Source organism: Xenopus tropicalis, chromosome 4 (assembly GCF_000004195.4).
Source record: "Xenopus tropicalis strain Nigerian chromosome 4, UCB_Xtro_10.0, whole genome shotgun sequence".
NCBI classification, from domain to species: Eukaryota; Metazoa; Chordata; class Amphibia; order Anura; family Pipidae; genus Xenopus; species Xenopus tropicalis.
Window position 1 is genome coordinate 64,052,182 of NC_030680.2, and position 12,871 is coordinate 64,065,052.

The following is a 12,871-nucleotide window of genomic DNA, read 5'->3' on the forward strand; positions in this document are numbered from 1 at the left end:
GGTGACAAGTCCCCTTTAAGAAAAAAAGTGGATGGAGACCGTAAGAAAACAGGAGAGAATCATGGGACAATAAGATTAAATTTATTTAAAAAGGTTAAAGTAGAAAGAACATAAGAGTAGGGAGAAAATTAGTATTATAATTTGGAAGCCCACTTTTACCTACAAGCAGTATGGGGATGTATCTACCAATATACTGTATACATCCAGGTACCTCTTTTCATTTATATGACTGGATAACTTTGTATGGTAAGAAAATTGGGCTTGAGAAGGGGATTATGCATGTTTTGTGTTTATCTCTCCAATATATATGGAACTCCTATATAATAAATATAAATGTATATATTCATATATATGTGTTGGCATTTTTGCACTCTTTGTTGTCTATGATTTTTCATTTAACCAGGTAATCCTACATGCCCCTACATAGGGAAGCTCAGTAGAGACTATTGCAAACTATTGATTTAGGAGAATGCCCTTATCTGTGCTAGTTTAACTGACAACTACAGCTTGTAAAATAGTTGATTTATTTCATTTCTCTTAAGGGGGTTGTTCAACTTTAAAATTACTCAGGAAAACAAAAAATTGTGAAAATAGGCACAAAAGCCCAAGAAACTGTGCTGCAAGGTTTATTATCAAATGATAATCAGTGTACATTTACAACAGGTACTTATAATGGGCCCTTTTGCCTAACCTCCAATCATAATACAAAGTGAACAGGCTGCAATCCATTCAGTCCTTAGTGAAAATAAGTCCATTTCATAGTCCAAATACAAGTCCATATAGATCCACTTGTCCCCTTGTATTGCACCTTTGTTGTTTTACCTTTAAATGTACTTTTACATTGACTTTTTTATTATTTAGTAGAGAGTGATATTTAAGATAATGTGCAATTGGTCTTCACCTTTTATTTTTGTGGTTTTACAGTTATTTTCCTTTTTGTTCAGAAGCTCTCCAGTTTGGTATTTCAACAGTTATCTGGTTGCTAGAGTTTTACTTGCCCTGGCAACCAGGCAGTGGTTTAAATGAGATCCTGAAATACTAAAAGGAGAGGCTGTAAATAGGAAGATAAGTAAAAAAAAGAAATCAATAAGAGAATTGTAGCTTCACAGGAATAGTTCTTTTGGCTGTTGGGGTCAGTGACCCCCAATTGAAAACTGGAAAGAGGCAGAAGAGGAAGGCAAATAATTAAAGAAAACTATAAAAAATAAATAATGAAGACCAATTGAAAAGTCAACACAAAACTTGATACCAGTGTTATTAATTGAGATGCACATCACAAGGATGAAAGTGGAAGCTGTATCAGTGTTTCCCTGTTTTATATTCCAGAAGTCATTTTCCAGCATGATTAACCCCAAGGGTTTCTAGCCCACTCCAGTTTGCATATGTTCATATACACAAAGGAAATTTTGATTTACAGTCCATTAAGGGCATCATTTTAAGTGCAAACCTACACAGACAGCTGCAAAGGTCGGGCAGTTGCAGATTTACCCCAGGGCTGCACGATGCAATCAGATCAGCTCCTACATCACTTGACCTTTTATATTAGCTAGCTTTTATGCAAGCTGAAGGCTACAGTGCTTTGTTACTGGGTCTCTAATGGCTTATTTCAAACGCATTTCACTTTAAAGCTTTTAATGGCTGGCTTTAAGCGCATAAATCTTTCACGGTAAAGCAGTATCTTTCTTGGGTAGGAAGAACATAAATAGCAATAGTAAAATAAATAGCAAATACAGCATATAGATTGATTTCACTCTTTTCCTTAAGTGATCTGCAAGCTTTAATTGTGTACCAATACTAAATGCTTCTGAAGAACATCTGCTCATTGTACTTTTATCATGAGGTTTGATCTTCATAACGACGTTCAGTATAACAGCATTCAAGTGAAGTTGGACATAATATTGATTTCATTTTTTTTTTCATTTTTTCATTTACCCAATACAAATGTTACTGTTAGCACTATGCAAATCATTTATCATACGGTATGAAACTCACTACAATGATTTATTTATTTTTGCTTGTGCATTTTCATAAAATATTCATAAAAAGAGATGCAAAAAAGCACAACATACAACACTGGGCAAGTGTAATATATTTTAATTAAGTTCCCTTATTCTTCAGCCATTACTTAGGCATAGTCTACAGAGGGTAATTCCCAGTGGTGTAAATATTCAGTGGCAACCCCTAACTGCTCCACTATCTAGTATACCTTACTTCCTGCCACCTTTTGGGTAGGAGAGTGGCCAGGAAGGGGGGTCTCTAGAGTTATGGAGGAAGCATACCTTGCAGTTCAGGCCCCCCACAACCATGGGGTCTGCTTTCTATATTTACTGTATTAGTAATACCACTGAAGACTGAGTTACCTAATATGACATTACAGCACCCTCTGCTTCCATAATGGACACATTTGTGCTAATATATTATACTGATCAATATCAACATAGTAATAACTGGAAGCAAGTGGCTCTGAAAAATTTTAACTCGCTGACATTAGATGTTCAGAATAGCTCCACATTGGATATAGGAGATGCCAAGTGCACTGCTAATATGGAGGTGATGCTTGTTGTGATGACAACGGGTGCATCTAGCACTGCCTAGAGGGCATGGGGATTTCTCTCTGGCTGGTAAAATATAAATGCTAGGTGAAGCGATTTAGCTGGTGCTGGCATCCCCCTTTACTGCTGTACTCTGTGCCATAATTAGCTGTAAATCTGGGCCTTAAAACTGTCATATTTGAGTTTTGTTGATCCTCTAACACTTTATTAAATTCCTTAAGCGTGAATTAAACAATTTTGAATAAGACATTTGGATATATTGCAACATTTATAGAGCACACTCATTGTTACACAAACTAGAATTGCATGTTGATTTCATGTGATAAAAAGCAAACGCACACAGAGGCATGGGTAAACTGGCCAAACATTTGTATAATTAACAGTCTACAATAACATTAAAATGAGAACTGCAATAGATATCTTGTCCATGCCACATAAAGGGCTGGATTCAGACTAAACTCAGAGAGCACATACAGAGCGCCCAAAATATTTTTTTTTATGTGTAATAAGTCTATATCCCATTCTACTAAACTGCCGTGACACGTGCCCCCCTAGTATTCTGGTTACCTTTATTCCCTACCCTATGTGCATTGGGTGAGGAAGTAACAGTAAAACCAACAGCAAATGGCAACCCAGAAAAATCCTTTATCCCTCCCTTAATAAGGCAAATGGCAACTTTACCTGTTGATGTATTGTGTGGGTTGGGTTGGGTGGCAGGTAAAGACTCCAGCAAAGTGTCATTTGACTGCACCACTTATATAAAGCAATGCTAATTCTCCCCCACATACTACCATCATGATTTCTCCCTCTTTGTAATGTCAGTGATACAGTATGTCCAGGTTAGCAGAATGGTATCAGAATGCAGACCAGCAAATGTATTATTTTCATTATCATTAGATCCACAACTGATGCCTATGATTAAGTGCGCATGCGCACGAAACGCGTCAGGCGTCCTGGGTTTTAAAGGATATGAATAAAGACTGAGTTGTATGATACTCTCTGGCTGTCCGTGGTGCTTCTAGAGCTGTTTCTTCAAAGGATAGATCCACAACTGACACTTATTCCAGGTATACTCATGAACAATTGTTGGATTCCATTGAATTGGGTGCTTTTCAAAGTTTGCACTTTCCAAAGTTATCCTGTTGGTTGTTGATGGAAATAAATACATCTCAGTTCAGTAGATTGGGCAATGTACAGGGTTATTTGGATGAATACAAACATTGTTCCAATAGTGAACATTTTATGATAAGCTGTTAACAATGCTTGGCTTAGCCGATTTTATAGCCGGACACGTAACTTAACTTATGAATAATATTTTAACTGTTTACCGCTACTTCAAATTGTAGCACCATAAACAATGAAGAAAGTGAAGTTATCCAGTGAGCACAGTGACTAACTTATTTAAATAAAAAGAGGCAACTGTCTAAATATAGGGTAAACAAAATCCAATTTCTGTCAAGCCAGTCAGTGTTCTGGCATTTTCTTAAGGAAGCTCTCTTAATATATGTATTTTAGTATCTTCAGATGACAGGCAGCAAAGCATTTCTCTATAAAATTTGCACTCCCAACTGTCCATAGCAATTGTAGAACATCAGTATCAATCAGTAAACATCTATAAATTGTCAAAGGCATTCTTTTATGAAAAGTGCTCCTTCCAGTTTCTCCATTACAAGGTCCTTATGGCAAAAAGACTTTGCAAATTTTCTTTATGAGTAGAATTTGCTGTTACTGATCTGTCTTTCCTTTAACCTTAAGCAGAAAAATGAAGCAAAATGAGTGACAAGTAGTACAACAAATGGCATGTGTTATATGCTATGCTAATATATATCCATCTAGAGGCGGTAAATACACTGCTCAAAAAAATAAAGGGAACTTGAACAACACAATGTAACTCCAAGTCAATCACACTTCTGTGAAATCAAACTGTCCACTTAGGCTAATGCCAGACAAATAGGCGGAGGAAAAGCAATTACCGAAAATACTACCCTACGCCTCCTACATGTGCCTGCACCCGAATGAATGGGATACGCTCGTGTGCTGGCACATGTTGCCGAAATACGCATAAAAAACACAAGACTTTCAAACTCTTTCGTTTTTATGCGTATTTCTAGCTACATGTGCCTGCACCCAAGCGTATTCCATTCATTCAGGTGCAGGCACAAGTAGGAGGTTTAGGGCGGAATTTTCGGCAAGCGTTTTTCTGCTTGCCAACAATATCCGCCCTACGCCTCGTCTGACATCAGCCTAAGGCGTTTTTTCTTAGCCTAAAAACGCCGTACAAGCCACACAGCCCGAGACTATGGCGTTTTTCAGCCTAGTACTGGTGACGTAAGCAAATCCCATTTCCATGGTGCTAATAGTGCGAAATAGCAAAAAACGCCGCGTATTTCCGCTAGGTCTGGCAGCTGCCTTTGCGTATACATAGGAATAGCTTGCTTTGCAAATACTGGCGTATTTCGGCCTACGCTTGAAAAATCCATGCTAAGGCGTTTTCTAGCGTATTTGCGCTTGTGTGGTTTGCTTCGAGTCTTTTCAAGCTATTTCTATGGATGATGATATCAGGCGTTTTTCAGCCGCCGAGAGAATTAGAAAATACGCAGCGGAAAAACGCCACGTGTGGCATCAGCCTTAGGTAGCAACACTGATTGACAATCAAATCAAATGCTGTTGTGCAAATGGAATAGACAACAGGTGGAAATTATAGGCAATTAGCAAGACATCCCCAATAAAGAAGTGGTTCTGCAGGTGGTGACCACTTTTCAGTTCCTATGCTTTCTGGCTGATGTTTTAGTCACTTTTGAATGCTGGCGGTGCTTTCACTCTAGTGGTAGCATGGTCTACAACCCACACAAATGGCTCAGGTAGTGCAGCTTATCCAGGATGGCACATCAATGCGAGCTGTGGGAAGAAGGTTTGCTGTGTCTGTCAGTGTAGTGTCCAGAGCATGGAGGCGCTACCAGGACACAGGCCAGTACATCAGGAAACGTGGAGGAGGCTGTAGGAGGGCAACAACCCAGCATCAGGACCGCTACCTCTGCCTTTGTGCAAGGAGGAACAGGAGGAGCACTGCCAGAGCCCTGCAAAATGACCTCCAGATGTGCATGTGTCTGTTTAAAAGGTCAGAAACAGACTCCATGAGGGTGGTATGAGGGCCCTACATCTACAGGTGGGGGTTGTGCTTACAGCTCAGCACCGTGCAGGACATTTGGCATTTGCCAGAGAAAACCAAGATTGGCAAATTTGCCACTGGCGCCCTGTGCTCTTCACAGATGAAAGCAGGTTCACACTAAGCACATGGGACAGACGTGACAGAGTCTGGAGACACCGTGGAGAATGTTCTGCTGCCTGCAACATCCTCCAGCATGACCTGTTTGGCAGTGGGTCAGTAATGGTGTGGGGTGGCATTTCTTTGGGAGGCCGCACAGCCCTCCATGTGCTCGCCAGAGGTAGCCTGACTGCCATTAGGTACTGATATGAGATCCTCAGACCCCTTGTGAAACCATATGCTGGTGCAGTTGGCCCTGGGTTCCTCCTAATGCAAGACAATGCTAGACCACATGTGGCTGGAGTGTGTCAGCAGTTCCTGCAAGACGAAGGCATTGATGCTATGGACTGGCCCTCCCGTTCCCCAGAGCTGAATCCAATGTGGTGGCCACACACACTACTGAGCCTCATTTTGACTTGTTTTAAGGACATTACATCAAAGTTGGATCGGCCTGTAGTTAATTTTGAGTGTGACTCCAAATCCAGACCTCCATGGGTTGATAAATATGATTTCTATTGATAATTTTTGTGTGATGTTGTTGTCAGCACACTCATCTATGTAAAAAACGAAGTATTTAATAAGAATATTTAATTCATTAAGATCTAGGATGTCTTATTTTTGTGTTCCCTTTATTTTTTTGAGTAATATATATATATATATATATATATATACAACCCGGATTCCAAAAAAGTTGGGACACTAAACAAATTGTGAATAAAAACTGAATGCAATGATGTGGAGGTGCCAACTTCTAATATTTTATTCAGAATAGAACATAAATCACGGAACAAAAGTTTAAACTGAGAAAATGTACCATTTTAAGGGAAAAATATGTTGATTCAGAATTTCATGGTGTCAACAAATCCCAAAAAAGTTGGGACAAGGCCAGTTTCACCACTGCGTGGCATCTCCCCTTCTTCTTGCAACACTCAACAGACGTCTGGGGACCGAGGAGACCAGTTTCTCAAGTTTAGGAATAGGAATGCTCTCCCATTCTTGTCTAATACAGGCCTCTAACTGTTCAATCGTCTTGGGCCTTCTTTGTCGCACCTTCCTCTTTATGATGCGCCAAATGTTCTCTATAGGTGAAAGATCTGGACTGCAGACTGGCCATTTCAGTACCCGGATCCTTCTCCTACGCAGCCATGATGTTGTGATTGATGCAGAATGTGGTCTGGCATTATCTTGTTGAAAAATGCAGGGTCTTCCCTGAAAGAGATGACGTCTGGATGGGAGCATATGTTGTTCTAGAACCTGAATATATTTTTCTGCATTGATGCTGCCTTTCCAGACATGCAAGCTGCCCATGCCACACGCACTCATGCAACCCCATACCATCAGAGATGCAGGCTTCTGAACTGAGCGTTGATAACAACTTGGGTTGTCCTTGTCCTCTTTGGTCCGGATGACATGGCGTCCCAGATTTCCAAAAAGAACTTTGAATCGTGACTCGTCTGACCACAGAACAGTCTTCTATTTTGCCACACGCCATTTTAAATGATCCCTGGCCCAATGAAAACGCCTGAGCTTGTGGATCTTGCTTAGAAATGGCTTCTTCTTTGCACTGTAGAGTTTCAGCTGGCAACGGCGGATGGCACGGTGGATTGTGTTCACTGACAATGGTTTCTGGAAGTATTCCTGAGCCCATTCTGTGATTTCCTTTACAGTAGCATTCCTGTTTGTGGTGCAGTGTCGTTTAAGGGCCTGGAGATCACGGGCATCCAGTATGGTTTTACGGCCTTGACCCTTACGCACAGAGATTGTTCCAGATTCTCTGAATCTTCGGATGATGTTATGCACAGTTGATGATGATAGATGCAAAATCTTTGCAATTTTTCGCTGGGTAACACCTTTCTGATATTGCTCCACTATCTTTCTGCGCAACATTGTGGGAATTGGTGATCCTCTACCCATCTTGGCTTCTGAGATACACTGCCACTCTGAGAAGCTCTTTTTATACCCAATCATGTTGAATCAACATATTTTTACCTTAAAATGGTACATTTTCTCAGTTTAAACTTTTGTTCCGTGATTTATGTTCTATTCTGAATAAAATATTAGAAGTTGGCACCTCCACATCATTGCATTCAGTTTTTATTCACAATTTGTTTAGTGTCCCAACTTTTTTGGAATCCGGTTTGTATATATATATATATATATATATATATCTCTATACCGTATATACTTATTTCCAACTGATTTGTTTAGTTAATAACAGGATAATATTTACAGGGTTTTGAGAAAACTCACCAAAAGATAAAGGTACTTAATTTTGCCTGATTAAGGTAAAAAGAAGACAAAGGTATACAGAGGAAGGCTTCTGGTATACAGGCAGAACACTAAACTTGCCTCTGTATTAGATATGGATCATATATTCAATCTGATCTTTTCTCATTTTATACCTCCTGTTGGACACCTCTGGACTGGCATTCCCTTTACTGTCGTTCACAAATGCCTCATGACTGGGGTGTCTCATGTTTTGGTGAGTGTCGTAAAGAAACAGTTCATTGGTCAGGTCTGTCTGGCGCTTGCGGAGTTGCTTTGATGAAGAGTACAGTTCTTCTACTTTTTCCTAAAACATAAAAATATTAATCAGATTTGATTGCAATAATGACCTTATATATAATGACATTATAACAAAATCACAAATATCCCATTGCTGGGCAAATAAATCACAAACATTTACAAGAGAAACATTTTGATTCCATGTATTTTTGTAGAATAAAAGGGTTTTGATCCCTACAGTACCTTAAGTGGTATATCCACAGGCAAAGAATGAGCCCCTATACTGGAATCAGCCTTCCCCTGTGCTTACACCCGGAGCCATTGCATTGGCCTGGGTGCAGGCACATGAAGTGGATTTCAAAAATCTTCATACTTGCACGTTGAGGCACTGAAATCCATTCTGTGTGCCTGCATCTGGCCCAACACAATAGCACAGGGGAAGGCTGATGCCATGTTTATTTGAAACCTGAGATTCAGCTCCGTCTGGCATTAACCAAAACACAAGGCCGCTGTTTGAGAAATGTCTGTACTTTGGTTATTGGTTTCTCTCATCTATACCTATGTGATATTAATGACCCTTTACAAATCCCTTCTGCATGAAGCAGTTAGGGGCCAAAGAAGATGATGTGGGTAAATATTTGAGGTCTTACCCAAAAGCCATACTCTTTCTAAAATTATTAGAATATAGCATAATATAGAATTCATTTTGTATGTAATTTTCAAACTGCCATATTTAATAACAGTCATGGAATATTGATGTGCATTTTTGCACATTCTGTTGAATTTGTATACCTACATATCCTGAGCAGATTCTATAGAAAGCATATAGTGACCCCAAACCACAACGTCTCTTGAATTAATTTTCATAACTGCAAAGTGTCAGTTCACATAATGACTTGCAGTGTCTAGTGGTAAATATTTTCTCCTAAAAAACATACATAGAAATAACTGCCAATAACATAACGTGCAAATAACGTGTTAGATTCTTTTTATGACTGTGGTAATAAAATTAAAGAGCTTCAAACAAACAGGTGAAGTCAAACAGTTACAAATATAAAACAAAAGAGAACTGTTCTATAAAAATTGTATAGAGATTACCCAGTTCTTATGACACACAAGATGTGTAATTTAGACTTTGGATATTGGTTAAAACAGCTTTCTGTTACTGAGGCCCACAAAATTCTATTTTATGGCCAGCTGTGTCCCTTTATGCTTTTCTATTTCTCATCAAAGTGCCTGCAGATGTGACTTTTAGCAAAGCAGACTTACTATAAAATTAGAGAACTTTATTGAGGATTTTTCAAGTCGCAGAACAGATGGATGGGGGCTTCGGCTTGTGTTTAATTTCACATTTATATTACACTGGCAAGCAGCCCTAATATGATTGGATCATAACAATTATGGTTCAGTATAGACATGGTAACATAAAAAAATGACATTCTATTAAGAAATAAAAAATTAGACCTAAAGAAAAGATCCATAAATTATATATTGTATTTATACTATTTATTTATGCAGTTTCAGCATATTCTGCAACACACATCTGTCATTCACATTGGTTAGTGAAGCTTACAATCCAATCCCCTTCAACACATACATGCGTAACTGGGGTTAATTCCTCAACGCTACGCAGATTGGCACCTAGGCAGTATATCATATTAACCAATTGGTTATTAGCTATCAGCTGGAGCTAGAATGATGACAACAAAAATTTAATTGGTTGCCATGATTTACTGTCAAGAGGCAAATGTGGCCAAAGTATTAAAAAATGACTTGGATTCAAATAACCTTTTGTATGTTTCTGTAGTGTGGGGGAACACAGGGTACCTAGAAGAACGCAACAAACAAACTCAATGCAGATATTGCTAGGATCGCATTGCTAAAAGGCACCAATGCTAACCACATAACACCAATGTGCAACCAGTATTACAACCCCAATCCCATTGGCACATTGTATTCAGGTAAAGTATATACTATCTATTTTTAAATTAATAACTATGTTCAGAATATAGAAGGTCCACCGTAACACAGTAAATTTATATATATTTTACAGATGAGAGCTGATACTTATATAGTGGACTATATACTGGACCTGTTCTCAAAATATTCCATGATATTGCACTACCCCCAGCCTATTCTTCTTTAAAAAAGGAACTGCAAGATAATATGCAATGGCTGAGGGAAAGGAAGAATTTATTCTAGAAAAGCAGGAGAATGTTCTGCCACACCCAACTAGCGGGTAATTTAACCAGTAGCCTACATACGCACTTAACAAACAGTAGAAAGAAAATATAAAGTTGACCCTGGGATCATGTGATTTCCCTCTTGGGAGTCAAGAAGGAAGATCCCCTACCCAAACTCTGATGCAAATTAGAAAGGCTTCAAATTTATTTTATTTTTTAATTCCTCTGGATCAACTAGCTATTGCTTGGGTTTCATAAAAATGTAAGATTAATGGATGCATGTTTTGTTTTAGCCTGTATCAGCAGATGCACTACCTTCTACTGAGACCTATTTTGTCATTTAGTCCAGAAGCTACAGCTTATTATCTTCTTAAACTCACTATGAAATCTTTGTGTCATATGAGATAAATCAAAATCTTTAAAAATCACTGTTTATTTCTAGTGTACAAAAGTACACAGATTAAAGATCAAGTACATTCAGATTAAAGATCAAGAACATTGATATGTTTGGGGCCTTGTGGATACATCTTTTTTACACTTTTAACAAAACAAGTTCATATAGTAAATATATTATATATATATTAGATCTTTTATTAATTGTACATTTCTTGAAAAATATATCTTAATCTGTATATGTACATTTTGATACATCAGAATAACCTTAATTTGTATTGGGAGTACAAGAATGCCCCATTCATCAAAATTAAAAAATTCAATTCATCCCAAGTCGATTCATCCCAATCTTAACTCAGTGCAGGTTCTAGGCACTGCTGATTCATGTATCAATCCAAAATGGTTGTTTTTTTTGTTAGAAGGGGTTAACCAAAATACTAAATTATGCACAATGAAATCAGATTCAATTCTCAATAACTTTGGGTATACGGTGGTGCTTAACACTTCATAGACCTCATAAAATGTTCAGTATTTTTGCATAAATATGATCTAAAACATGATCTGTTTTTTATGCAAGATAATGATACCCCAATTAAACAAATTAGTTACAACATAATACATGTTTGTTTAATTATAGAGGGACCCATATTGGTGTGTGACAAACGTATGTGATGCTCTAGGATTTCCAGTTCATTTAAAGGGTGCTCCACTTCCTTCTAAAGATGGTGGAGCCCATGGCTGCAATGTCACAACGGTGCACTTGACGTCATCATGTAGAGATTTTAAAATCAAACCTGCCTGATCTAGATCTGGCCAATTTTACATGCCTTCTTTGATCTGCACCTAACAGACCTGTTGAGAAGGAGAATTACAGGAAAGCGGGAACATTGTGCGAACTGTAGTTTTGCCTAGAGGAGAGCATATTACTGCAACATGGCTTTAGTAGTGCACACACTTTTTGTAATTATTATATAATATAGCTTCTAATGTATTATAAAAATAGTTTAAGCGTTTATACATATGGCTAAGAATTACATTTGCTTTCATTATCCATTAAGTTAAAGCCTTATTTACTGCAAGCAGACATGATCTGGCAAGGTAATAAATGCAGTAGACTTGCCAAGATAATGTTAGGGGCTCATTAACTAACCATTGATTCATATTTTCTTCAAAAAAGTCTCAGAGAAAAAAATGCTGCAACTTTTCCAAGATCTACCATGCGTCTAAATGGCTAAAAATCCAAATTCGACAAGATTAAACTTCACCAGATTAAACTTGTTGAGTTTGTGTTTTGTCTGAAAATCAAACTTTTCGAAAATTCAGACTTTATCGAATTGTCGTTGCGACAATTCGATAAAGTCTGAATTTTTGCAGCGATAATTCGAAAAAGTCGAGTTTTCTACGACATGCCTCGGAACAGTAAATATCAGACATTCGGGAAAACTATTAGTTGAATTTAAAATAAAAAAAGAGAAATGATGGAGTTTTAGTAAATCTACCCCATAGTGTATAAAAAGCAGAAATGCAGAACGCAAGTAGCAAGACAATATTAGTGTACAAATGTTTGTCACTGTACAAAAGCAGAAATGCAGAACACAAATAAGCAAGACAATATTAATGTACAAATGTTTGTCACTGTACAAATGCAGAACATAAGCAAGTCAGCAATACAAGTATCAAGCTGCTTCTACTGGCAAAGCAGTCAAACATTTTCAGGAGCAGCTGGTGGTCTGGAGAACATGCAAGTCAGCCATTGTTGGGACACAGCCTGGCAGGGCATGGAGCAAGCAAGCAGTGCTAGGAATTGCCACAATCCGGGGAACATGCATTTCATGGATGTTGGGCCATGTCACCAGTAATGCAGTGTATAAGCAAAATGAGGAAGAGGTGCAACACAAACTGGTCAGCGGAATTTTGCACGTGGGCGAGTCTGCAGCAGAGCAAAAACAAACATATTTCAGTCTATGAACTAT

At 38.2% G+C, this 12,871-nt stretch overlaps 1 protein-coding gene across 4 annotated transcripts in view; it reads right to left on the minus strand.

Annotated features, from left to right (window-relative positions):
* Window positions 1-1,982: 1,982 nt before the first annotated feature.
* The window catches only part of plcg2 (phospholipase C gamma 2), an 81,491-nt gene continuing 70,602 nt past the window's right edge, over window positions 1,983-12,871 (minus strand). For 2 of the 4 annotated variants that reach the window (XM_018093520.2, XM_018093522.2), the window contains exons 32-33: window positions 8,167-8,389; window positions 4,170-4,301 (exon numbers count right to left, since the gene is read on the minus strand). In XM_018093520.2, coding sequence (XP_017949009.1) covers window positions 8,174-8,389 — 216 coding nt within the window. In that variant the 3' untranslated portion in view covers window positions 4,170-4,301; window positions 8,167-8,173. Of the gene's footprint in view, window positions 4,302-8,166; window positions 8,390-10,919; window positions 12,829-12,871 lie in introns of those variants that run through there. The other 2 variants (XM_002934948.5, XM_012962308.3) reach the window with 2 other exon arrangements.